At 31.9% G+C, this 24,101-nt stretch overlaps 2 protein-coding genes across 3 annotated transcripts; both read left to right on the top strand.

Annotated features, from left to right (window-relative positions):
* Positions 1–6,854: 6,854 nt before the first annotated feature.
* LOC130801888 (pectinesterase 31) lies at positions 6,855–12,793 on the top strand. Its single transcript, XM_057665825.1, has 6 exons — positions 6,855–7,376; positions 7,466–7,570; positions 8,232–8,309; positions 9,384–9,571; positions 11,799–11,972; positions 12,308–12,793. The coding sequence occupies exons 1-6, from the start codon at positions 7,128–7,130 to the stop codon at positions 12,468–12,470; spliced, it is 957 nt and encodes a 318-aa protein (XP_057521808.1). The 5' UTR covers positions 6,855–7,127; the 3' UTR covers positions 12,471–12,793.
* Positions 12,794–18,985: 6,192 nt separating this feature from the next.
* Positions 18,986–21,925, top strand: LOC130801896 (uncharacterized). 2 transcript variants are annotated; one of them, XM_057665835.1, is made up of 5 exons: positions 18,986–19,292; positions 19,376–19,462; positions 20,640–20,789; positions 20,875–21,072; positions 21,634–21,925. In XM_057665835.1, exons 1-5 carry the CDS (start codon positions 19,065–19,067, stop codon positions 21,718–21,720), a joined length of 750 nt encoding a protein of 249 aa, XP_057521818.1. In that variant the 5' UTR covers positions 18,986–19,064; the 3' UTR covers positions 21,721–21,925. The 2 variants fall into 2 exon arrangements, with proteins under 2 accessions (XP_057521818.1, XP_057521819.1); XM_057665836.1 differs by lacking the exon at positions 20,640–20,789.
* Positions 21,926–24,101: the final 2,176 nt, after the last annotated feature.

The raw sequence follows: 24,101 nt of genomic DNA, 5'->3' as shown, positions 1-24,101 counted from the left end.
TTCATAACATTACAAGCATGCATGATTGAGTTCATGAAAATGCAAGGGGGTTTTGATTATCATATCCCACATATGAACAAAACCAAAGCAGATAGGGAAAAGACTTTGCCAGACTATCTAAGTGTGGACAAACAATTAGTTGTTGATTCTCTTCAACATTTCTTCACAAACATCAATTCGGAGACAATGAACCAATGGGTAGAAATGATAGGGAATGTAGGGGGTATTGAAGAACAGTAAGAACAACAGTAGCGAGGAAGTTTTTGGGAGCAACAGCGATGAATAAAACAACTAATGAAAGAAATTTTTGGGAGGGACAAAGGAAAATCAGAAACACTAACAACAGGAGCAAATCAAGCACAATAGACAACAACATTTTGGGAGGAACAACAATACAACAAGTAAAAATGAACAGCAAGCAAAACAACACAGCAAGAAAGGGAAACACTTACCACGTCGAAATCATTTTTTTGGACAAATTTTGAGATCTTGAAAATGGGATGTTTCTGATCTAAACAACAAGTATAAAAATTTAATTTTTTTAAATTGAAACATTTGTACTCATGTTTACAACAATGAAAAAATTGGTTGTTTTTTTAGTACTCTTAGAAAATTTCATGTTTGTAAAATCATTGAGTAAAAAACCGAACATCTAAGCGCTTTAAGTGTTGGAAAACCTTCCAAACTCCATTTTTTGTTCGATTTTTAGTGGCAAAAAAAATGCTTTCACTTAAAGATCATCGAGCAATTGAAATAATGCATCAAAAAAAACCCTAAAACGAAAAAATCATCACCAGTTAATGCGCAACCACAAGAACAGAAACGTACTTGAAAATGAGCCAAGTTTGTCAAGCCAATCTTCATCTTCACAATCAGTTTGAGAAAAATAAGCATCAATAGAAGAATATATTTACGATCAGCCCATAGATCTATCCCAGGAGTATAAATGGGTTCACCCTCAGAATCTAGTTCTCTTTGCCACTTTGGATCTATTTCAACTGAAGAGCAATCATCATCAAAAGAGTAAGAAAACTCATCGTCATCCAATTTAGGGTTTTTTAGAGGCGATTTTGGGGGTTTTTAGAGGGGAAACAATAGGCGATTTAGGGTTCTTGAGAGGTGAGGTACTGGGCGATTTAGGGTTCTTGAGAGGTAAGGTAATGGGCTATTTAGGGTTTTCCATGAAGACAGAGCAAAGTAAAACCACAAAATCGCAAAAGAAACTAAGGAGAAGAACAAGAAACCAGAAGAACACGAAGAAGAAAATCATAAGACATAGAAGAACAAAAACCCAAATCTAGGGTTCTAAGGAAAACAAGAGGTGAGAGGCGAATGAATGCATGTTCATCAGAACATAAGAGGGGATAGGATGGGATGGGATGGGTAGGGTATGGGTTTAAATTGGAGGGAATCATTAAGGAGTATTTAGATTAGTTAGGTTTAATTGATTAGTTAGGATAAAAGAGGGGTAAATTAGTTGAGTTTAATGAGAGTATAATTGTAAATAAGTTAACTCAACTAAGGGCATAAAGGTCAAAATGACATACCAAAAATAGAAATAGGACAATTAGTGTGACTTGACCCTAAAAGAAAATGGGACACATAAGAAGAATAAGAGGGAGTATGAATTATCAAAAGTAGAGTATCATACCCTTGAAGTGTGAATTTCACGTTGTATGATCGAGTATGTACTTCAACAAATGGAAATGATAGAACGTCAATCATTGTTCCTCTATAGTTGGGTCTACAAGTACCAATCAGATCACTTAAAAATCTATTTTTTAATAACTACCTAAAATGCTAAAAAGTTGTGTCGAACTTAAAACACTACTCATTGAATTCGGTATAAGGGTCTCTATAATAATTTTTAACATTGAAGCATAATAAAAATAAATTAATGTGAATCGAAAAGTGGTAGTTTGCTAATCAAGATTGAAGTATAATTAATTTCAACATCTATGAGATTCAAAAAAAATATGTTTGCAATTTGTTCCATATATAGTTGCTGGTTGTGTGTTTTTAGCACCTATTTGGTCTATTTTCATATTTATTTTGGTAGTTTTTAGCAGCATTTGGTCATAATATGAGATTGATTGAGTAAAAATTAAGTTGCATTTTATATACTTTACATTTAATTTCTTAATTATATGATGATTTTGGGGTAAAATTGTGCAAAAACTATTATATGTTTAAGGAAAGAAGTGTAAAATAAAATTAAATAGAGGGTTCAAAGATGTTTGGAAAAGAAGAGCTAACAAATAAGAGTTTAGAAGAGTGCTTTTTGAGTTTTGGTTGTGTTGAAAAAGTTTGGCAAAAAAGCTAATCAAAAGGACTAAAAACTTTTAATAATGCAAAGTCTTTGAGATGCTATTTGACATGTGTTTACTATTTTAATCATAACTTTTGTTACATAGATGGTATTTATTCAAGACTAACTAGGAAAAAAACAAGACTTCAAGAGATTTTCAACAGTATATTACATGCCTAGTTCTGATAACAGAACGAAAAATAGTGACTAATTTAAAATTTGACTAGAATCCTCCATGAAATCTTCAAGCTTTGTAGTCAAAATATCCAATCCAACGAAATTAAAGAAGAAGAATGGGAGAAATTAGGTCTGACATATTCAATGGTGGTTATTTTTGTCTTATATGGAGGGTATTTTAGGCATTTTGCTTTTACAGAAAAATAATAAATGTTACTAATAACACAATCATTAAAGCTTTGAGCTAACTATTGTGAGAGCTTTTTGAGTCAATTAGTGCTATTTTAAAGGGACATAGAGAGTATATATTATCTTTAAACTTGAGTACAGTTAATTCACCTATATGTATTCTAAATAGATCTGACAATTCAACATTTACCCGATTATACAATCAAATCCGATTTGACCTTACTTTAAAAATTTATTTACACTTATGTCAAAACTAAAATGAAAAAAAATCAAATTTTAAACCGACTCAAAATACACAATCCGAAATCAACCAAATGACCAAAATGAACACCGGTTTATGGAACAACTAAAGTTGGGAACCAAAGAAAAGCGTTTCAAAGCAAGTGATCAAGAGCAAGGTCTTATACATTTGATCAAAAGATAAAATGAGTTAAAAAAAGCTTCTTCCTTTGGAAATAGTCTTTCAATGGTAGATTTGCAGTAGTGCTATAGACATGACCGGAATTACTGAAACCAAACTAAAGACTGGTGTATCAACGCGAAACTAACCAACTGAAATAAGATTAATTTAAACTAATGCGAAAGCTTAACACTTATATCGGGTTATTATGTTGATGATAAAATCAATTACTCAACTGATTATATTATCCATTGGGTATCTATCAAAAAATCCGACAGCATTCTGTTTGTAAATCGGATAAATCAAAATTTGTTCTTTTGACTTAAAGTCACCCTGCAAGTTCAAAATCAACATTTCAAAATAACAACTAACCAGTGCCACATGCGCTAAAAATTTCAAAATCACATCATCTCGTAGGGTAAAATCTTTTCTCCAATAATCCAAAATAAGTACTAAAGTAATTTCGAATAAAGAATTTGCTTTTTACTAACATTCTTTTGTATGATTCGTTGAGATTACTTTGTTGATTACTAATCTTTACGCTTTCCGCTGCCGTTTGACATCACGAACATCAATCTTATCAAAATCTATCCCCCACCAAGACAGGTTCAAAGAACAAAACCATATATTCAGCTTATGTTGAGTACACATTTAACATAGCTCAATTTAAATTTTCTCACAACCCAGCCAAAATACTAATTATACATAAAACTATAGCGGAAAGGAAATCTTATAACTATTTACACAAAATGAGTGGACGTTGCTTTCTGACAATACTCTAACTTTAACCTTCATGTAGGTCATCTATCAACATGTAGTATTAGCTAAACAGGTAGGGTACTTAACCTTATATATTGAGTACACATTTAACATAGCTAGATGTCGTACTATTAATCCAAATACATATGCAGGTTGGGTACATAAATTATATCCTACGAATTATTTTCTTTTGCAAACAAACTATTTTATAAATATATTGTGCTTCTTTTTTTGTTTTTATACATCAAATATCTTTCCACTTTCTTTGCCTAAACATTTCCTTTCAAAGTTTAGAAATCATCGATCTATGGAACATATATATCATCGATCTATGGAACATGTAGAACTTTCTTTTATATTTTCTTTTACTTAAATTTTCCCTTTAAAGTCTTTAAATCATAAATATATGGAATAGAACGAACTTTCTTTTCCATCGAGCTAGCTAGGCCCTCCGGATAACTATTAGACAAAGATCCCTAGTGTGTACTCCCTACAAATGGCTAAACCGTCGCAGAAGATCTAAGTCCGAGGTACTGATCAGCGTACCCCCCAACTATTATGTAGTGTCGAGATAATTCCGACGAGGTTCCAATTCCTTGAGACACCACGGAGGTAATTCCAACCGTTTCAAAACATTAAACCGTCTATATCTTTTTTGTAAGTATTTTATGATTTCAAGGTTCGAAAAACAACTATCTATATTAGGAAAAACATCTCCCTATATCCAAACCAATCTCAGCTAAAGTGAAATACATACGTTTGTAATTTTTTTTTCGTAACTATTAAAGATCTGAGTAAAATTCCAACCATTTCAATTACAGCAAGACGACAAGCTCAGTCAATATGATTTCTAATGAAATCGAAATCTTCAATATAAACATATATGTGCTTAACCACAAATTACCCTTGATCATCGTAACTAATATCAACAAAACTAGCTAAAACACTCCTTTAGTTTACTGAAATCATTATTAAGATTCATAATCAAAATCATTAATATTTTAACTCACTTATATTTTTTTTACCCTTACAATTCAAGACAAAAGAATTATTCAACAAACCCAATTAAATATATAGTAACATAATCCAACTTCAATAACTTTTAATTCAACATTTCAACAATTCTTTAAAGAAGTTCAACCATTATTAGCAAGCTAAGTTCTACCCACACATAATTTACTTAGGCTTAAAAAGTTACTATTCGATAAAATAATATCTTCACTATCTAAAAGATTTTATCGGATATTTAATTATCGAGTATCTGGATAAATTGAGTCAGGACATTGGATACCCAATTTTATTTGTAGGTAGCATAACAAAAAGATACCATTATGTATGTAAGAAGATTGAGGACGAAAACTGATCATGCGCAGAAAATACATCGAAGAGGTAGAAAAAATCAATTCACTTCACCTTATGTCTATTCATTTCAATTAGTAAGTTATGGGAACGAAGACTGAAGTGACCTGATAAGTCGCAGGTGCATTACATAAGGGGCTAATAAGTTCGAAAGTGTGGATGCTTACTCTTGATCAAAACAATTGTACTGAGTTTACATTGGTTCAATGACAATCAATTACTCCGACCTGTTGGAGCTCAACCCGTAATTTGTTAAAAAAGACTACTAAATATCATTCCGTCATAACTCGATTATATAATCAATATATAGATCAAGGTATAAACAATGAAGAACGGGAACATGCTATTGGTGTACAAAAGATATTAGTAGCGTATGATCATGCAACTAAGTTTTTTTTCATATATGTGTATGGACCTAATATCCACTTAGTAGTAAGTGAATGCATTATTATTTTTTACAAGTTGATAACCACAATAATGAAGTACTAATGAATTCTTAAGGCCGATACTCAAGAACATGATGGATAAATGGATGACGTATTTTACTAATTTTTATTATATTTATGTAATAACAATAATTTTAGACCCAGGTCATAAGAAAGAAAATCTAACCATATTGATAGATTATTATGATCATTGTGTAGGTCGTCCACAAAGTAACTTTTAGGAAACTAATAGCAACTTTTAGGAGACCTTTAACATTTGTATACAACTGTTTGTATAACCCTAACCATGATATGTCTAGGCGTGCTAGCGTCCTTATTCGTCTTACTAGGTTTCATCCCGTCATAGCTAAAATAATTAGTCAAGATGATAGTTTTATAAGTCATTCTCCATCCTCATCCTCTTTTAATGTAGAAATAGATAATTGTCTTAAATATTAGTTTAAATTTGAATCATATTATTTTAATATTTTAGAATGGTGGGAATAAAAATCGATAAAATTTTCAATATGATCGAGAATTGCAAAAGATATCCTTGAAATTCTATCTTCTACTTTTACGTCGGAGTCTACTTTTAGTACATGCAGGAGACTGTTTGATGAAAAAAAAGCTCGTTTTGCTCCATTACTGTACAAATATGTGTTTGTAAGATACATTTAGATCAAGTCGATGTCCGAACTCCGAACACAAAGACTCAATGAACGATGATGATTCATGGATGACGATAGATACATTTGCATCATCAGTCAAAAAGATAGTAGAGACATCAAACCAAGTAGAAGATGATGATGAAAATGAAGAATATGACATGGCAAATCGAACAACGTCCAACAATTACAATTAAAAAGTATGACAATAACTATGTGAGCTTTGATTCTTTCGGAATACATAGGCATCTTAAGATTCATTTAGAATCTAGGTTTAAGTTCATATTCTCCTTTATTATTAATCAAATTTAATATTACTTTGTCATTTATTTATAAACTATATTTATTTTTCTTCTTTTTAGTATATTTTTATATGTCAATTAATATGCAATAAATTTCGATAATACTCAATAAAATGATTTCCATATTATTTTAATATTTTATATGATTTGTTATATTTATTTTAAAGTAAAAATAAAGTTGAACCGATGTCCACCCCGCTCAACCCTCATGTTAACTGTCGAAATCTACTTCTTAAATCACTAAGAAACCGACTCGAATAGAAAACCTGTTATTCGAATTAGGTGGAACTGAAACCAAAACCAAAACCAAAACCAAAACCAACTAGAATTTGATCCCTAATCTCGATCATCACTATTCAGTCCCACTCTTTTGTCTGCGTTTCCTCTCCGCAGTGCGTACCCCTTTTTTTGGTTCCCACTTCTGTCGGGATTCCCTTTCACACTTTTTAATCCTTTCCAACCCCAAATTCCCTTTAAAAAAACTGCCCAAAACTTAAGGAAAACATCAACAAAAGTGTAATTGTGTAGGAAGAAGAAACAAAAATGGCAGCAACCACAAGAGTAATAACTGTTGCACTGGATGGAAGTGGCGATTACAGCACAGTCCAGGAAGCGGTTGATGCTGTCCCGCTTGGGAACACATGTCGAACTATCATTCGTATTTCATCTGGGGTTTATAGACAGCCCTTGTATGTACCCAAGACCAAGAATTTCATTACTTTTGCTGGATTATCTCCTGAAAATACTGTTCTTACTTGGAATAACACTGCCACTAAAATTGATCATCACCAGGTTATTTTCCTTTTCTGGGTTTTGTTGTAGCTTTGCTTTTGGTACTTTTTTGGTGGGTTTTGTTAGGAATTGCTGATTAAATTGTGCAGGCATCAAGATTGATTGGAACTGGGACTTTTGGTTGCGGGACTGTGATTGTAGAAGGTGAAGATTTTATTGCTGAGAATGTTACATTTGAGAATTCTGCACCTCAGGTTAACCTTTTTGCTTGAATTCATGTATTAGATTTATTGGGTATGATTTAATTGGAATATGAATTGGTGATTGACGCTGAGTAATTTGTGTTCTACAATTAGGATTAGTTACTATTTGGTTTAATTGATGATTTAATTGGAATATTAATCATGTGATATCAAATGTCGTAATCTCAACTTACAAATCATACATTATAATAAAAAGCTTGAAAAATTCCAATTGTCACAATTTAAGAGAACTTGCCGAATAAAATTCCTTTATTGGCTTACTACTAATGAAATGGCAATTGATCTTGAGCAATATATCTACTATTAGAGTATCTTTGACTAATATTGTTGACAATTTTCAAAATTACAAAGTTAATTCATACATATGATTGTCAAAATTGAGGGTTTCTACTGCATAATATTTCTAACTTTTTTTTAATATCATGTTTATGTGTCAATGTTAAGAAAACCGTGCATTGCTCGGGTTCTACACTAGTGAGTATATATTTAGACATATGAACTAATTTTGACTTTGGTTATGTTGGAATAGTTACTAACTATTTTTTGATAAATTTTGTTAAAGGTTAGATTTGTTTAACAATTCAATTATTCATTTAAGGGGAATTTGGAGACCAATTTGATTTGATCTGCTTATAGGAAATGTTTACTGTAGGGATCGGGACAAGCAGTGGCGCTGAGAGTGACAGCTGATCGTTGTGCGTTTTACAATTGCCGGTTCTTAGGGTGGCAGGTATCTATTTATGCCAATTTTTGTATGTTGGTTAAGATCATAAAATTTCACCAGTAATTTTTCTTTGTTAGCATATTTCTATATTCGAAAGCAGTTTGAGTGCTTTTTTCTGTGTGCTATCTTCAATACTCTGATGAGGACAAAGATGAAATCAAAAGACTGCTAAATACTTTGCTGGCATATTTACTAACAATGAGTGTGGCAAACTTTATTAAATGGTCGCTTGTTGATTGCGTGCATTTTAGTTGCTAAGTTGATGTTTCCATGTAATCTAATAGTGATGATTCATTTTCTTGATCAAAAAAACCTGTTATTTTATGATGGAATTCCTTCTTAATTGATGGCTTTCCTTTTAGAGGATCTAACTACAAAGAAATCTCCTTACCAGATGAGTACCCCATTTCCAAATTTTTTGGAGTCTCGGGTTTTTTGAGAGCCTAATTGGTGTCTGGTGATGATGGATGCTAGTGTCTGTGTCCTGGTAGGTGGTGTGGGGCTGGTATCATACGAGCTAATGAATTTCAAAGTAATTGAAGAAAGCTAAGGTAGTTTATATGATTTTTGAAAACAAAATCAAGCTTAATTATCAAAAAGGAGCAACTTCTTTGTTAGTTATTATCTTCCAAGGATCTGTATTTTCTCAATTTAATATAACAATTCTCAGTCTCTATCAAGATGTGGTTTGTGTTTTTGGTTGCTGCTGTGACTCCTGCCCTTACATTCCCATTGAAGTATATACTCCTTGGTAACAATCTCTAGGTCGTGCAAAAAGGGCAGTAGCCAATACAAAAATAGGCCAAAAATATAAAAAAAATCTTAAATTAATACAAAAGTTATAATTTGATGTGGATAGTCCTAGGATGAGTTTTATTGAATGTTGACTTTCTTGTAGTGAGGTGCATTTCTTTACATTAAATTATATTCTTCTGTTTACTGCTTAGTAAAGTATTAAGCATGTCCAAAATGAATTGAACATTACTGAGCTGCGTTTATGCTATTGAAGATTTTTTTTGCAATTTTAAAATCAGTTGAGCGCATTGACAAACTCATTCTCTTCCACGTTTATTTGACCAGGATACATTATATTTGCATTATGGGAAGCATTATTTAAGAGACTGTTATATTGAAGGAAGTGTTGACTTCATATTTGGAAATAGTACTGCTCTATTGGAGCATTGTCATATTCATTGCAAGTCAGAGGGTTTTATAACTGCACAAAGCAGGAAGTCATCACAAGAGACCACTGGTTATGTTTTTTTAAGGTATTTAAGAAGTTTCTTCCTAGGTATATTTGCCATTTTATTTTCTTATTTCACACGGATTAATCCCATTGTTGCAATTAATATTTTGGTATTGTGTGTTGGCATTGTTGTTATTGACATCCACAATAATGACGAAACCTAAATCCCAACACGTGGGATCGCTGCACATAAATTGATTAGATACTAAAAAAGATTTCAGGTATATACAATTCCATTTCGGCGTCACTTCTCACTTGGATGTGTTCATTCTTTGAAACCCTGCTTTAAACCTCCCAATTATGCCTTTAGAAATATATACTCCAATAGTTGTTTCTATTCAATTTTATTTTTCACTTTTCATATAAATATTTCCACCCATGCATGCTTTGTCCAGGATTCATAGGTCCGAAATTATGAATGATGAATGCCCACATTCTTGTTGGTTGAGTATGATATCCACATTCCCATTTTCTATATAATTGAAGAGCTGAATCGATTCTTCATCACCTCAAAGCACTATTCGCAATCTAAGATTTTCCCTTAAGTAATCCAATCTGAGTCCACCTTTCTATATCAGTGAAAACGTTGGTTAATCTGTATTACCTAGATATGTTGTATTTTTCATGAAACTGATTTGATTGATAGGATGAATGAAGTCCATACTAACACTAATGAGGAGGGATTTGTGCCGCTGGAGTAACTGTTCATTGTTACCAAGTTATGTGTGCCTTTTGCACTTTCATGTTATTGTCATCCATTCTATTCTCATTTTTTTTGGAATATAGTGTATATTATATATTGCATTAAACCCCATGGCTTGATGTAAGTTTTACTCTAAACATATTAGTAAAATGGTATTTAGGGTAACAAAATGTTATATTGAACTGCTATTTGGTAAGTATTAATGCGATTGATGTGACTAGCAAGCTCTTAAAAATTTAACTATGAAGTAGAGGAAGCATATTTTAAACTCTGATCCAATGAGGTTCCTTTTGACTTGGTACTCGATTGGTTTGTTTGGTTACATAGAAAACAATTTAAACTTCTTCTGGGTGAGTTCATTGTTGATCTTTTTTGGCTCCTTGCAAAAAACTTTTAGTATTGGGTAGTGCCTATCAATCTAAAACTGATTTGTAAAATGAGAATGAAAAAACTAATATTGATTTGTTAGAAGATGTTGAAAGTACGGAAACAACCTATTTGTTATTATTAACTAGGGTAAGATTGCGTACATCTGAATTTTAAACTGTTGAGGAGAGAGGATGGATGGAAAGAAGATACACAATACGTATAAGATAATAAGGCTATTTTCTCCTATTGAAAATTGAAAAATAACAGCACCAAATTTTTTTTTATGCTTTTCTGGTTCCACCGGTTGATTCCATATGAAATTCAAAAAAATTTGGAGCAATTTGAATTCTCAAAATTTTCCAATTTGCTAGATTTATTTAGTCTTTAACATCCTCATGTCTTAGACAAAAAATACTTTGAGTTATTATTCTTGTTCTGTTGCTACTTTTTTAAATGATTTTAATATTGTCATTGCAATCACCTATGTAAAACAAGGTCATTCAGTTCATCGTATCAGTTTTGGGTCTTGTGCGGGTCAAAGTCGGGTCTTGTGTCCAAGTTGGTATTTACATCATTGTAAATACAATTTTGAAGTCTGGTTCGGTTATACAAGATTTGTTATATGCCGTGTCAGGTCTGTTTTGAACACCTTTAAAAATAATTGTTATTGGAAAGTTTTTAGTCGCTCCACATGTTTAATCATGTTTCTTTCTCATACTTATCTTAGACTATATTCTTGTTTACGTGGCATGCCTTTTTTGCGGCATCTAATTGTTATGTTGGCTTATTCTGTCTTACACCATCTAACTCTTCCAATTATTTTCTTTTGAGTGCTTCCTTTGCTCCCTCCTAAGGCTCATATGCAGTAATGACGTTCTATAGTTCTTTAATTGCTATGTGACTCCTTGTTTCTTTAGGGGAGAATGGGATGGATGTCGCTTGCTTATGATGATTTATCATGTTGATGTGTTTTGGTTTAAAAGTGTTGACATTATTTTGTTGTTATGTAACAGATTAAGCAGTGGATTGGAGCTAAATCTTGCAATTTTAATCTAATAGTTTAAGTTGCTTGCATTAATGAACGTTCAAATTTGATCTTCTTATCTTGGTGCATACCCTTCCTGCTGATAGCTTTCTCATTACCTCTAGTATTAACTAGAGTAATTTTCTTTTTCAGGTGTGTGATCACCGGCAACGGAAAGGTGTCATATTCATTCCTTGGACGACCATGGGGACCTTTTGGAAGGGTGGTTTTCGCGTATACTTACATGGATCAGTGTGTTAAGCATGAGGGTTGGCATAATTGGGGCAAGTCTGAGAATGAAAGGAGTGCTTGCTTTTATGAGTACAGGTATCTCTTTTTACTTCCTACATTGTGTGTGCCTTTGTTTTGCATATCACTATACATTTATGTATTGATTGGCTGGTGATCTGTGCGTATAAGTGCGATGGGTTCTTAAATTTTCATTACCAAAATACGAATGTTCCGAACAGAAACTTTCCTTAACAGCTATCGTCGAGTGAGACCATTTCTTGGGTAGGGAATCAGTAGGCTATGCATCAACAAACAATATGTAGGGACTAGGGAGACTAGTATACGGCTATTATATGAAATTTCGACCGCCCTTGTTAATATAATACTTGACTCGACTAACCAACAAGTTGTTGTGTTTGTTGATGATGAAGGTGTTTTGGACCGGGAAGCTGTCAATCAAAGCGGGTTGGATGGGCCAGAGAATTGATCGATGAAGAAGCCGTACAATTTCTTGTGCATTCTTATGTAGATCCCGACCCACAGAGGCCTTGGTTAGCTCCAAGAATGGGTATCAGGATACCTTACTCTGCTTGAAGTATCTTCCTTCCTTCAACATTACTTTGTAAAGCAGCTGGAGGTTAATAAGAATGAGACAGAAAGATAAGGGGTGGGAGTGTTTGTAGGAAAGGGTTTTGGGAATAATATATAGTAGTATGAATTATTTTATAAGTTTAAAAACTTACTTCTAAAGCTCCACTTATTTTGCATTATTGTCATATGTAATTTAAAATAATATAATATGAGTGGAATGGATGACTACTTTGTAAATAGGGGTTGGGAGTTTTCAAGTTTGTGGAGCAAACTTACAAAACATGAAATGTTTGTTATATTATCTTTTAATCAGTTTAATTGTCTTATTTTTTTTTTGTCAGTATTCATTCATTACTTTAACTTGTGTTTTATTTTTAATTTGTAAGTTGAAATACAGTCAAGTGAGATTTTATTTGATACATTCCAATACAAAGATTATCGATAGACTTCTATAATTTTATTTTTTCATAATTAGAGATATAAAAATTAAAATATTATCTTGACAAGTATTAAAAAGTAAGTGGGACAATTAATTGGAATAGGAGTGACTAATTGTTTTCCGCTTCTTTAAGAAATAACACGAGTATTTTAGGTATCGGACGTACTCCTATAAATCACTAGTTCTTTTATTTGCTAATGACAACTTTAGTGAGATACTCGAGTTACTTTTTTTTTTATATCATTATCACTATACTCAATATCCAATCCGAAAGTAAGGTTTGGATGAGGGAAAATAACGGATAATTTATATTCATATTCTCTTCACAAGAAGGACTAGAGAAAAGTGATCAATTTTATCCCAAACAATAAGAGCTCTACAAAAGGATGATACGCGGGAGAATTGCGAGAAACAACACAATTCTCTACTGAAACGATCTCAATTTTATGGTAAAATTATTTTTATTAAGCTGACTTTATGTATATTTATATTATGGTTATAAAGTAATCACGTATAATTTTAAGTAATTTACAATATTATAATAATTAATTATAACTTGAGAGAAATCAATAAATAATCGATACACAGTTATTTCTTAGAGTAATATAATAATCTATTTATCTATAATCTATAATCTATAAAGACTACTAATGAAAGAATGAGACTGACACATGTCAGACTCTCATTCAATATTTTCCCGCTCAATTATGTTGACGTGGCAGCTTATTATTTATTAAAAATCATTTCTTAAAATACTAGAATTTATTTAAGGTGTAGAATAAGATCTAGACAGCTTTTTTATTTTCCAATATGATTCCTATATTAATTCCAAACTGAAATGTGACTAAAATGTTAATCAATATCATTTTTCAATATGATTTCCAATATTACTTCCAAAATGAAAGAAAATAATATTTTAATATAACAAAATTATTTTCCAAATTTGTTTAATAGCTGTAGAATAATATTGTTCTTAAATTTATAGACCAGTGTAAATTTTTAATAATATTGTGAAATCTATAGAATAATGTGACTAAAATGTTAATCAATATCATTAATTTGGTAGGTATTTTAAAAATGATACAATATACTAATGAAGAGACGATTAGGACACATGTCGACTTTATAATAAAAATTTTCTCGCTCTTTTCATTTTCTTATTAGGAAAATACTTTTTTAGCAAATCATGTAATATCGTTCTGATTAGATTTATTTGATTGATTAATTACAAAAGATTTTAAAACCTTAACTTATTTACTACTACCTCCGTTCTTTTTTGATCTTCCACTTTGGGTTTTTCACACATATTAAGAAAGATAGAATCTTTGGGTTGTAGTGGATATTATTTTAATTAAATAGTAGTGTGAAGTAATGATTGTATTGAAAGTATGAGGTTGTAGTGGGTATTATTTTAATTAAATAGTAGTGTGAAGTAATGATTGTATTGAAAGTATGAGAGAGAAAATAATTATAAATAACAGAAAATGGGTACATTAAAAGAAAATGGGAGGTTTTAAGGGGTAAAAGTGGGATAAAAAATTTCTAAAAATAGAAAGTATTCTAAATTGGAAGAACTTTTGAAACTACCCGTTATAGTAATGTGGAAGATCAAAAAAGAACGGAGGGAGTACTCATTTTTTGGCATATACAATCATCTAAAATATGTAATATCTTTTAATTACAATGGATAATTATCGAATAACATATTAATTATTTATGTAAATTATTAATTTTCATTAAAATAAATTTGTAATAAATTAAGAAAAGAAAATAATTTTTACATTTTTTCATAGATAATCCTGAATATTACTTACATGGCTATATTAAAAAAAATGCACAAATTAAATAGATTACACATTAATTATTTAAGTAAATAATATTTAATAATTAGGATAAGATATCGGTGAAATAAAATTCAAATGATAATTTTATCACCTATGTTTAACAAGTTTATAATACATAAATACTTAAATTAAGTTATATGTTAATTATTATAGTAAAAAATATATTCTTTAGGCTTAAAATATATTTTAAGGTTTTACAAAGACATTGAACATTTAAATTATTTTTATATTACTTTTTATGTGTAGAAATTTTCTATTATTTTATGTAATTACTTATAAACTATACTCCCTCCTATTCATCCTAAGCGTCTCAATTTCTTATTTGGTCAAGTCACCCTAAATGTCTCATTTCTATTTTGAGTATATTATCTTTACTAATTTACTCGTACTAAACTTAGCTTTTTCACACTTTTATGTAACACCCCTGAATTTCCAACCCCTTAAACGAAACCAGAATCATAAAGGAAGGGAGGAAATTCGGGTGTTACATAAAAAGAAAAGGGAACATACTTAACATAAACGCTAGAGATTAATTAAAAAGGTGAGTGAGTGGAAAATTTCGGCAGCATCTCGGTTAAAACTGAGGATGTGTCAAGAATATATATATATATATATATATATATATATATATATATATATATATATATATATATATATATATATATATATATATATATATATATATATATATATATATATATATATATATAAATGATTAATATGACTAAACTAATCTAAGGCCTTTAATGCCTTTCAAAAAAAATACGTCACGACGGAATGAATCATCGTCGGCTTCACAAATCATCAACTCTAACGAGGATCGTGGTTCCAGTGTTAACGCATCGATCTGACGGATACTAAAGGAGTATTCTCACTACTGTACATCCAAAAACTACGCAGCGGATCTATGGATCATACGAGGAGTCACATGGCTCCATACAAAAGAATTATACAATTCCAAAAGAAAACTTTACAAGTATTATAGAAGCTACAAGCATTAGACAATTTATACACAATTATTACGATCGTACTCCGCTTTTTTCCCCAATGCAAAGCAAAAGTAGCTCCTATACCTGTCATGTCAAGCTATGATCCTCCTGCTGCTCAACATAATGACCATAGTCAAATGTGTCACAGCAGGAACATCATAGAGAGTCATGAGCAAACAACAACAAACACATACACGTCAGTAATTAATGAACTTATAACAATTATAGTTATTGAACAAAACTATAGACAACGATCTAGTATGGCAATAGCGAGTCTACTCATCTGTCTAAACACCTCTATTTACTCATAATTTCTTTTTAAAACTACTAATCTCTCGAAGTATATTCAAGGGCAGCGGATCCTTTCTCTATTCATGGCATAGTGACACGGCCAAGGGCGTTATCGGCCACCCAGCGCCCATGGCAAAGTATGAGCTCATGCCCCCTCCAATTGACCCTTCTAGTCCTACCTTTGGGAAAAACTAACACACTGGGGTACTAAACCAGTGAAGAGGCCACCATATTGGGGTTTGCAAGGCCCTCATGGTAACACCTCGGTCAAGGGGCGGTATCGGCCACCCGGTGCCCAATGACCCAAGCATGCTCATACCCCCCTTACGGTGGTCCCGTCGAACCTCACTTAGGGGACTACTAAATCAACCAGACATAATCTAGTTGAGTCACGCCAATAAATCATAAATCAAGGCTCAATAAGTAGGAAATTACTTCGATACCACACACAACCATGGTGCGTTCTCTACTATTTAGAAATCTGTTCTCATAATCTCCTAATGCTTTCATTCTACTTGCCTATATCACTGTTATGACTATACACTAGCATAGTTTACTTTCTGGCGCTCTATAATTCTAATACGATGCATATAATCATGAAATATGGATAATACTTTGAAACAATGAATATGATAATTAATTACTGCGTGTACGTACCTGCAAGCGTCCTTGCACGACCAAGAGTTACAAAAATCACCTTACTAAGTTCTACCTTCCTCTTATGAACTGGGAACCTATACAAGTTAGGAATAGAACTAATAAGCCTACTTGTCTCCACTTAGGAGCATATAGCATCTACAACAAGCTATCATCCACCCATTCAAAGTAACTTCCACTTATTATAACGCATACTAAACCAATTCACATTACTCAATCTATATTTGTTCATAAGTTGTAACATTAACTCAATAATCAAATAAGCTTTTAACCACTAAACCAAGGATCAAATAAGCTTTCACAACAACAAAGTGTGCGTTAAGACCATTTCTTTAAACCTATGGGACTCGAGTAACAAAACCCTATCACCATATCATGTCATCAACAAATAACACTTGTACAACAACACTAATACCAATAACTTGAATAATGTTGATGTTAGAGATAACCTCAAGTTGTCGTATAACTTACTACAACATACAAAATTACTCACAATGGCAAAGAACACGAAAAGAAACACTTCCACTAATAATTAGCAACAATAATAGCAATACTTTCTTTCGACTTCCACAACGATAATTAACTAGCAATAATACTCAATAACATAAACAATAACCACCATCATTTTTTTTAACAATACAAGTGACAATTAACACCCACTTTTGGGACTAATAACTTCAACCATCTATTCTACATTTATCACCATTCACAATATAATCACGTATTCAAATCTCATACCAATTTATTAAAGTTATAAAACATCCCTTAACATAAAACTAGTACAACTTTCATTTACATTCATACTTTAAACCTTAATTCATAAATATATATTCAATTTATAAATCCAACTCTTACTCATAGCAAGATTCAATACTAAAAGAAAGAAATAATACAAAATCATCATAAGACTCATAAACTTGATAAAAATCCCAATTAAAACAAGAAGGAAAATCAATTAGAGGTAGGTGAGATGTCTTACAAAGGGGAATTAGAAATGGGTGAAGGCTAGGTGGTTGTTGCGGTGATGTGAAGCATAAAGATGGTGGCGCTGCGCTCGTGGAGGGCTGCTGGTGTGCAGCTGGTTACTGCCGTGGAGGAGGGAAGGGAGGCTGCTGAGCAGCTGCTGTTTGGGGAAGAAATCGCAGCCCCTACTGCTGGTTGCTGTTGGCGACTGTGCAGGTGGTGGTCACGCAGAAGGCGGCAGCTAGTGGTGGTCACGCAGAAGGCGGCATCTAGCTGGGGAAAGGAGAAGGAGGCGCAGGGGAGAAGAGAGGAAGAAGGAGGAGAAGGAGAAAGAAGAGTGACGGCTAGCTTGAACATTTAGGGTTTTCCTGGGTTTTATACTTGTTATAGCTATTATTATTATTATTAAATATTATTATTATTATTATTATTAAATATTATTATTATTATTATTATTATTATGTTTATTTATTATTAGGTTTATTTATTTATTTATTTATTTATTTTTATCTCGATTTATTTTCTTGCGAGGCCCAACTAAGAGGCTCACCTTCGTGGGCTCACACATTTTAATAAAATAATCATTTTGATTCGAACCTCTTTATTTGAGAAATCGTAACTATATTTTTAATATATATATATATATATATATATATATATATATATATATATATATATATATATATATATATATATATATATATATATATATATATATATATATATATATATATATATATATATATAAAAGTTAACATTTAAATCCGTATATGAAATAAATTTATTAAAACTAATTCGGAATTAATTTAATATAATTGTAAAATCTTTAAAAGTTATTAAAATATTAAATAATTTCATTATTAAAATCTCGGGGTGTTACACTTTATACATACTAACCCCAATTTACCCCTATAAAAATTTTAAAAACACTACTTTTTTCTTTCACTTGTGGTCCCATTTGACGACCTATAAAATGGTAAAAAGTCAAATAGAACACATTGGGTGAATAGGAGAGAGTATTATTTAGTGCATAATTTTATGATTATGTTTTATATAATAATATATTAATAATATGAATCTCAATTTTAATAGAAATACTTTTACGGTTTTTAGAATAAATCAATTTGTAGTTTCAATATACTTAAGAAATTAAGGGGTCATATAATAATCTAATTACACATATAAGATTACTAATTCGATATTCAAATAATTTATAAACCGTGTTTGGTATATAATTAAATGAATAAAAGAGGTTCCACGTGTTAGACACTTGGACCAATAACATTAGAAGTATGATTACATTCACCATCCCCTCTTATCGTCATGGAAATGGAAAAAGGACATTCTTTCTTGCGAGCTGATAGTCTGATACCAAACAGACACCACTATTCACTATTCTCCAAATGTAATAACAATGGTTGAAGCTGGTGTTGCACCCAGATTCAGGCCTAGCTCGACGTCCATTGCTTCTCAATTTAGGGATAATACCAAACCGATCACAATTAGAGCAGGTCTACTGTTACATGCTGTCACTAAATTCAAATCACTGCAACCAATCAGAATCCACTCTCAGTTCCATCAATGTCCCTCCACTTACTCTTCCCGGATGTCCACTGATATTCCTTTCTATGAAACTCCTGGGGTACTTTTTCTTTCTGTAATGTTGATTTTATATGTCAAATTGTTCATTTAAGTAATGGGTTTTCTCCATTTTTGCACTTGCAGGCTTCATTTGATCAGTATTTAGAAGATAAACCCAGGGTTTTTACAGCTATTTTTCCAGATAAAAGGAGAAGCCAACAGCTTAACGAGGTTGAACAACTTACTTTTTCTTAAAATTTTAGCTTCTTTTTCATAATACCAGATTTAGAATGAGATTTAGTTTTAGTTTTCATGAAATGTGTTGGTAATCTCATTGGCAAATATGCGTTTTTTTTTAATATAATTTTCCCATTATCACCAATTACTAATTTCTCAATTGGTAATGGATGGAAATTGGTTTTTTCAAGGAAAAAATGATTAGAATAAAATGATTTACCAATAATCAAATAGACCGTTAAAGTAGAATCTTGCTGATTTTGACGTAAAGGCCAACCAAGAAGGATTTATAGCATAAGTTTTCTTTACCTTGTTGAAAGCCGTTGGGCAAACAAAGGTTACGGTTTTCAACAACATTGATAAGCTAAATACCAATGCAAAAGCAAGGAAGGGAAGGACATTTTGCCAAGCAAGGACATTGTTTAATTTTTCATCATTCTGGGTCGTCATTATTCTTTTAGGTGTTTGAGGAATAAGTATGAGTATCAAACTATCAATATTATTACTTGTTAGTACCCATTGTGAGGATATATTGAGGAAAGGGAGGGAAAGTGGAGGAAGGGCACAGGGAAGAATGGGCTCTATTCCCTCCAATTTTTGGGATACTAGAGACTGTAGTGATGCTGTTTTTTAACCCTTCTCTCATCTACTTTTCCCTCCGTTTCCTCTTACCCAAACGTGTAAACCTTATTACAATTTTCCAATTTGGACTTTGGCATTTGGTTCTAGGTACCGGTGAAACATAATTCGCTAGTTGGTTCGCCTTTTAGATTCGCGATTCGCTCAAAATGGTTCAAAATAGCCTAAAACCGACCATAACTCGCTTTTTTTCGATTCGCGAATCACAAGGCAATTAGCGAATCATGTGACACTGCTAAGTACCCATCTCTTGCAGGTTCGTGCCTGGTGATAAATTTTGGTTTGTACACAAGACCCACCAAAGAGGAGAGTTGACTACACACAAATCCGATGAGGTTCCATCCTAAAATCAATTGGTAATAGGAGAAGTTGCCCATCAAATATGTTGGTCAACCCCCTCTAATTGTTCGATGTGGGATCACATGTGGGTTATTTTTCCAACACCTGCTACTTAGCTCCGGCAATTTTAGTACATTTCTGCCACACTCTTTGTATCCTTTATTCTGACTTTAGTGTTTGTGATTGCTTCTAGGAAGAATGGAGAGTACATATGCTACCCATACAATTCTTCTTCCTGACTGTATCACCTGTTGTAGACATGAGATTGAGATGTAAAACAAACGGCAAGGATTACCCATCTGGAATTTCCCCTGCTATTTCCAAAGTTCTCGAGCTTGATATTGTTCGTCACAGTCTCTACAACATTATTACAACTTTACACTGCGATTTTATATTCACAGTATCATTAACTATGAATTTTGATGCAGATTAGATGGGAGCTTCAAGGGCTAGATAATGTAGTGCCACCAGATCATTTTAGTCTTGGTGTTCAGGGAGCTTTGTATTCAGATAGACGGGGAACAAGAAGTCGGTTAAAGGGTCAATTGGAGATGAAGATTAGTGTTGTTACTCCACCAGTTCTTGTCTTAGTTCCTGAAGATGTTCGTCGCAGTGTATCAGAATCGGTTAGTCCAGTTAAACCAATCTATAGAGACTAAGACAATGCTGTGATGTTATATGATTCAGACGTGTTCGTTCCATATGAAGCTGAGTTCAAGAATCCGTAACATAAAAATGTTAAAACTTTAGCATAACACAAACATTCCAAATTGTAATCTCAAAATACATATTCGAGACTATAATTTGGAATGTTTGTGTTAGAGCTTATAACATATCTCGGGGCCTCAATTATCAGCTTAAGCTTTTGGTTGAGGCCACGTGATATGTTATATATTCCGACCCGCCTTCTCATACGAAGCCCTGTGGGCTAAAAGTGTGGACGTAGCACAGATCCTCCTCATACTAGCAGTTAAGGGTGTTCATTACCGGGTACCCGACCCGGCTGGTCGGGTACCTATTTTAACGGCCCGTGTCCCGGCCTAATTTATCCGGGTACCCGATCCCGAACTTGTAACTTTTTTAAAAATGACCCGACATTTAAGATGCAGGTCGGCAGGTCGACGGGTCGGGTTTTTTTAACAGGCATATGAGCAGTAACTCAAGACTATGAAATTTGTTGTTCGTAGGTACTAAAGAGACTCCTGGAGAACATGAAAGACAAGGTGAATGGAAATTTGTTAGCTGATTACAGTAAATTTCGAAGAGAACGATAAGTAAAACCAGTCTAGTTGTCTATCCCGTAGGGAAATGGATCACTTGTATGAACAATTTAGTCTAGATAGATAATATACTCTTACTATCTCCAGCTTGGTATAAGGCTTGAATTGAATATCAATTCTAATAAGCACCAGTAATAATTTTTAGTTACTCCTATTTTTTATTGATTCGTTGATAAATAAGTAATATTCTCTTAAGATAGTTTGTTTTAATGAAATTGGATGAAATATTTATTCATGTTATGTCCAAAATTTTGATGACGACTAAACTTCCTAATGAATTACATATGATGTTATTACAAGAGCAGATTTTGAATCATCTGCCTTTGCTTCTTCTAAGCGTAGTTACATGTGTTCATAATTTCATGATTATTTACAATGAACAACGAAAGTTTCAAAAGAAAAGATCATTGTAAAACTATTGCCATTGTGACCACTTCTTACAATTCCGATCTTATGGAATGATAATGACAAATACTCCCTTGTATTCTTTTCGTTTGTCTCCTTCTCATTACATACCTGCCAATACTCTAATTTAATTTTTAATATCTTTATTTATGCATAAAAACATTAAAAAATAAATAATGTTAATAAAGTTTATATTGGATTGAATCAATTAAAATCTTATTTGACGATGTTTTATTTACTTATACACTAAGAATAAAATATAAAATACAAATTAGAAGTGATTGATAAATAATGTGATATTAGAAATAGGACGAACGGAAAGAATAAGAGGAAATAAAAATTTGGCTACTTTGAGAAATTGGGGGCATTACTTGGAAAAAAATATCTTGTGTCATGTAACATTTGTCTTATTTTTCAGTTTAGTGCATCTCTTAAATTTTGCTTTATTTTTATATTTAACCATGTTCTATTTTTATTTTTTAATTTTCATTTAAGCATTTAATTTATATTTACTGTCTTAAAGTAATTACTTATAACATTAAATTAATTGCTTACAGTTTTGAGGTAATTTCTTTTTATATAATTAGGATTACCTGTAGTAACCGTTTTTTTTAAATAATAAAAATAATAATAAATAAGTTTCAGAAAAAATTAAAAAAAAATAATAAAAATAAAAAGAAAACATAACTCCCCATTAACAATAACTTCCCACTCCCCCCTCTAAACCTTATAACCAACCTCACTTACCTATTATAAATTAAACCATTACCCTTAATTTCATTCACATTATTACTCACACTTCCTTTTTCTCCTATAAACTCTTCCTCCATCACCCTTAAAAATTCGTAGACAGAGATTATTAGGAGCGTACGTTGTCTAGGATCGCGTGACAAGGTAATTCTCAATGTCCATCTAATTAGGACTATCCCGTTAGTATTATGTGCTAAGTGATAATTAACGTGTTTAAATGGGTGCATGATTTGATATGACATTATTTTATATGATGTTATGCTTAATATATTCTCAAATTATATTTACTATTATTTCTGTCAAACTTGAATTTATAATTTTTATTTCGATAAAATTTATATTACTATTTTGATAACGAAATTAGATACGATTTAAATTGGAAGAGAAATATTTATGATATTAATTCCTATGGCCACCAATTGATGTTAGAATGGTGATTTGGAAAATGAGATTTCAGTTGGATATTCCTAAGATATATATTTATTGGGAAAAATTTATGATCATAAAATAAAATGTATAATGTATGCTTGATTATAAGTTTGTGTGCTCGCAACTAATTATTAAAATATATTAAATCACGTAAAGTGTAACACGAGGGAAATGAAGCTCTTATATTTGTTGTGATCCAAGTATAAGGGTGATGAACAGGTTGCCCTGTTTGGTTAGTATAGCTGCCGACAGGTATTATTATTTCTGATACTTGATACGATGTTTGGTCTTCCTTCTATTTGTATTGATCCAAGTAGAAGGGGTGTGCACACTAGGGTTCCCTGAGACTACTCTGCTGGCCTTGAATTATTTGGGGTGACGACCTCTTGTTGAAGTAGGTATAGGGGTAAAGCCTCGGCCTACTGGCGTTCTCGTTCCCTCAAATTTAAAATTGATTATGTGTTTGTCATTATTAATTATCAAATTAATAAATTGGTTTATGTGATATTATATATATTATGTTCTCAAATTGTTTTCTATTAAACTCAGCTATATGTTATTTTCTAAAATTATTTTCAATTTGATTATATTGTATTTTCTTAAATCATTTTCAAACTTAATCGTTTTACGGGATGGAGTTGGAATTACTCAATTTCCTGATTTTTGAAGTTTTTCCCTTGTTTTTCTTGCATTCTTATGTTGCAGGTTATTGATTGCGTGGGAATCGTGGAGTGAGGATCACCTAGAAACATAGCTTTTGTTAGAGTCGTATTTCAGTTTAAATTTTACCT

This window comes from Amaranthus tricolor, chromosome 15, assembly GCF_026212465.1.
Source record: "Amaranthus tricolor cultivar Red isolate AtriRed21 chromosome 15, ASM2621246v1, whole genome shotgun sequence".
Lineage (NCBI taxonomy): Eukaryota > Viridiplantae > Streptophyta > Magnoliopsida > Caryophyllales > Amaranthaceae > Amaranthus > Amaranthus tricolor.
Note: the sequence above shows the minus strand (reverse complement) of the source record. Positions and strands in the feature narration are given on the sequence as shown.

Bases quoted from the DNA above. Each gene is read 5' to 3' on its own strand.
- LOC130801888 (XM_057665825.1), top strand. From the start codon at position 7,128: ATGGCAGCAACCACAAGAGTAATAACTGTTGCACTGGATGGAAGTGGC. The intron at 9,572-11,798 runs GTATTTAAGAAG...TTTCTTTTTCAG, and splicing joins ACTGGTTATGTTTTTTTAAG to GTGTGTGATCACCGGCAACG. The intron at 11,973-12,307 runs GTATCTCTTTTT...TTGATGATGAAG, and splicing joins GCTTGCTTTTATGAGTACAG to GTGTTTTGGACCGGGAAGCT.
- LOC130801896 (XM_057665835.1), top strand. From the start codon at position 19,065: ATGGTTGAAGCTGGTGTTGCACCCAGATTCAGGCCTAGCTCGACGTCC. The intron at 19,293-19,375 runs GTACTTTTTCTT...TTGCACTTGCAG, and splicing joins CTTTCTATGAAACTCCTGGG to GCTTCATTTGATCAGTATTT. The intron at 21,073-21,633 runs GTTAGTCCAGTT...TGTTGTTCGTAG, and splicing joins GTCGCAGTGTATCAGAATCG to GTACTAAAGAGACTCCTGGA.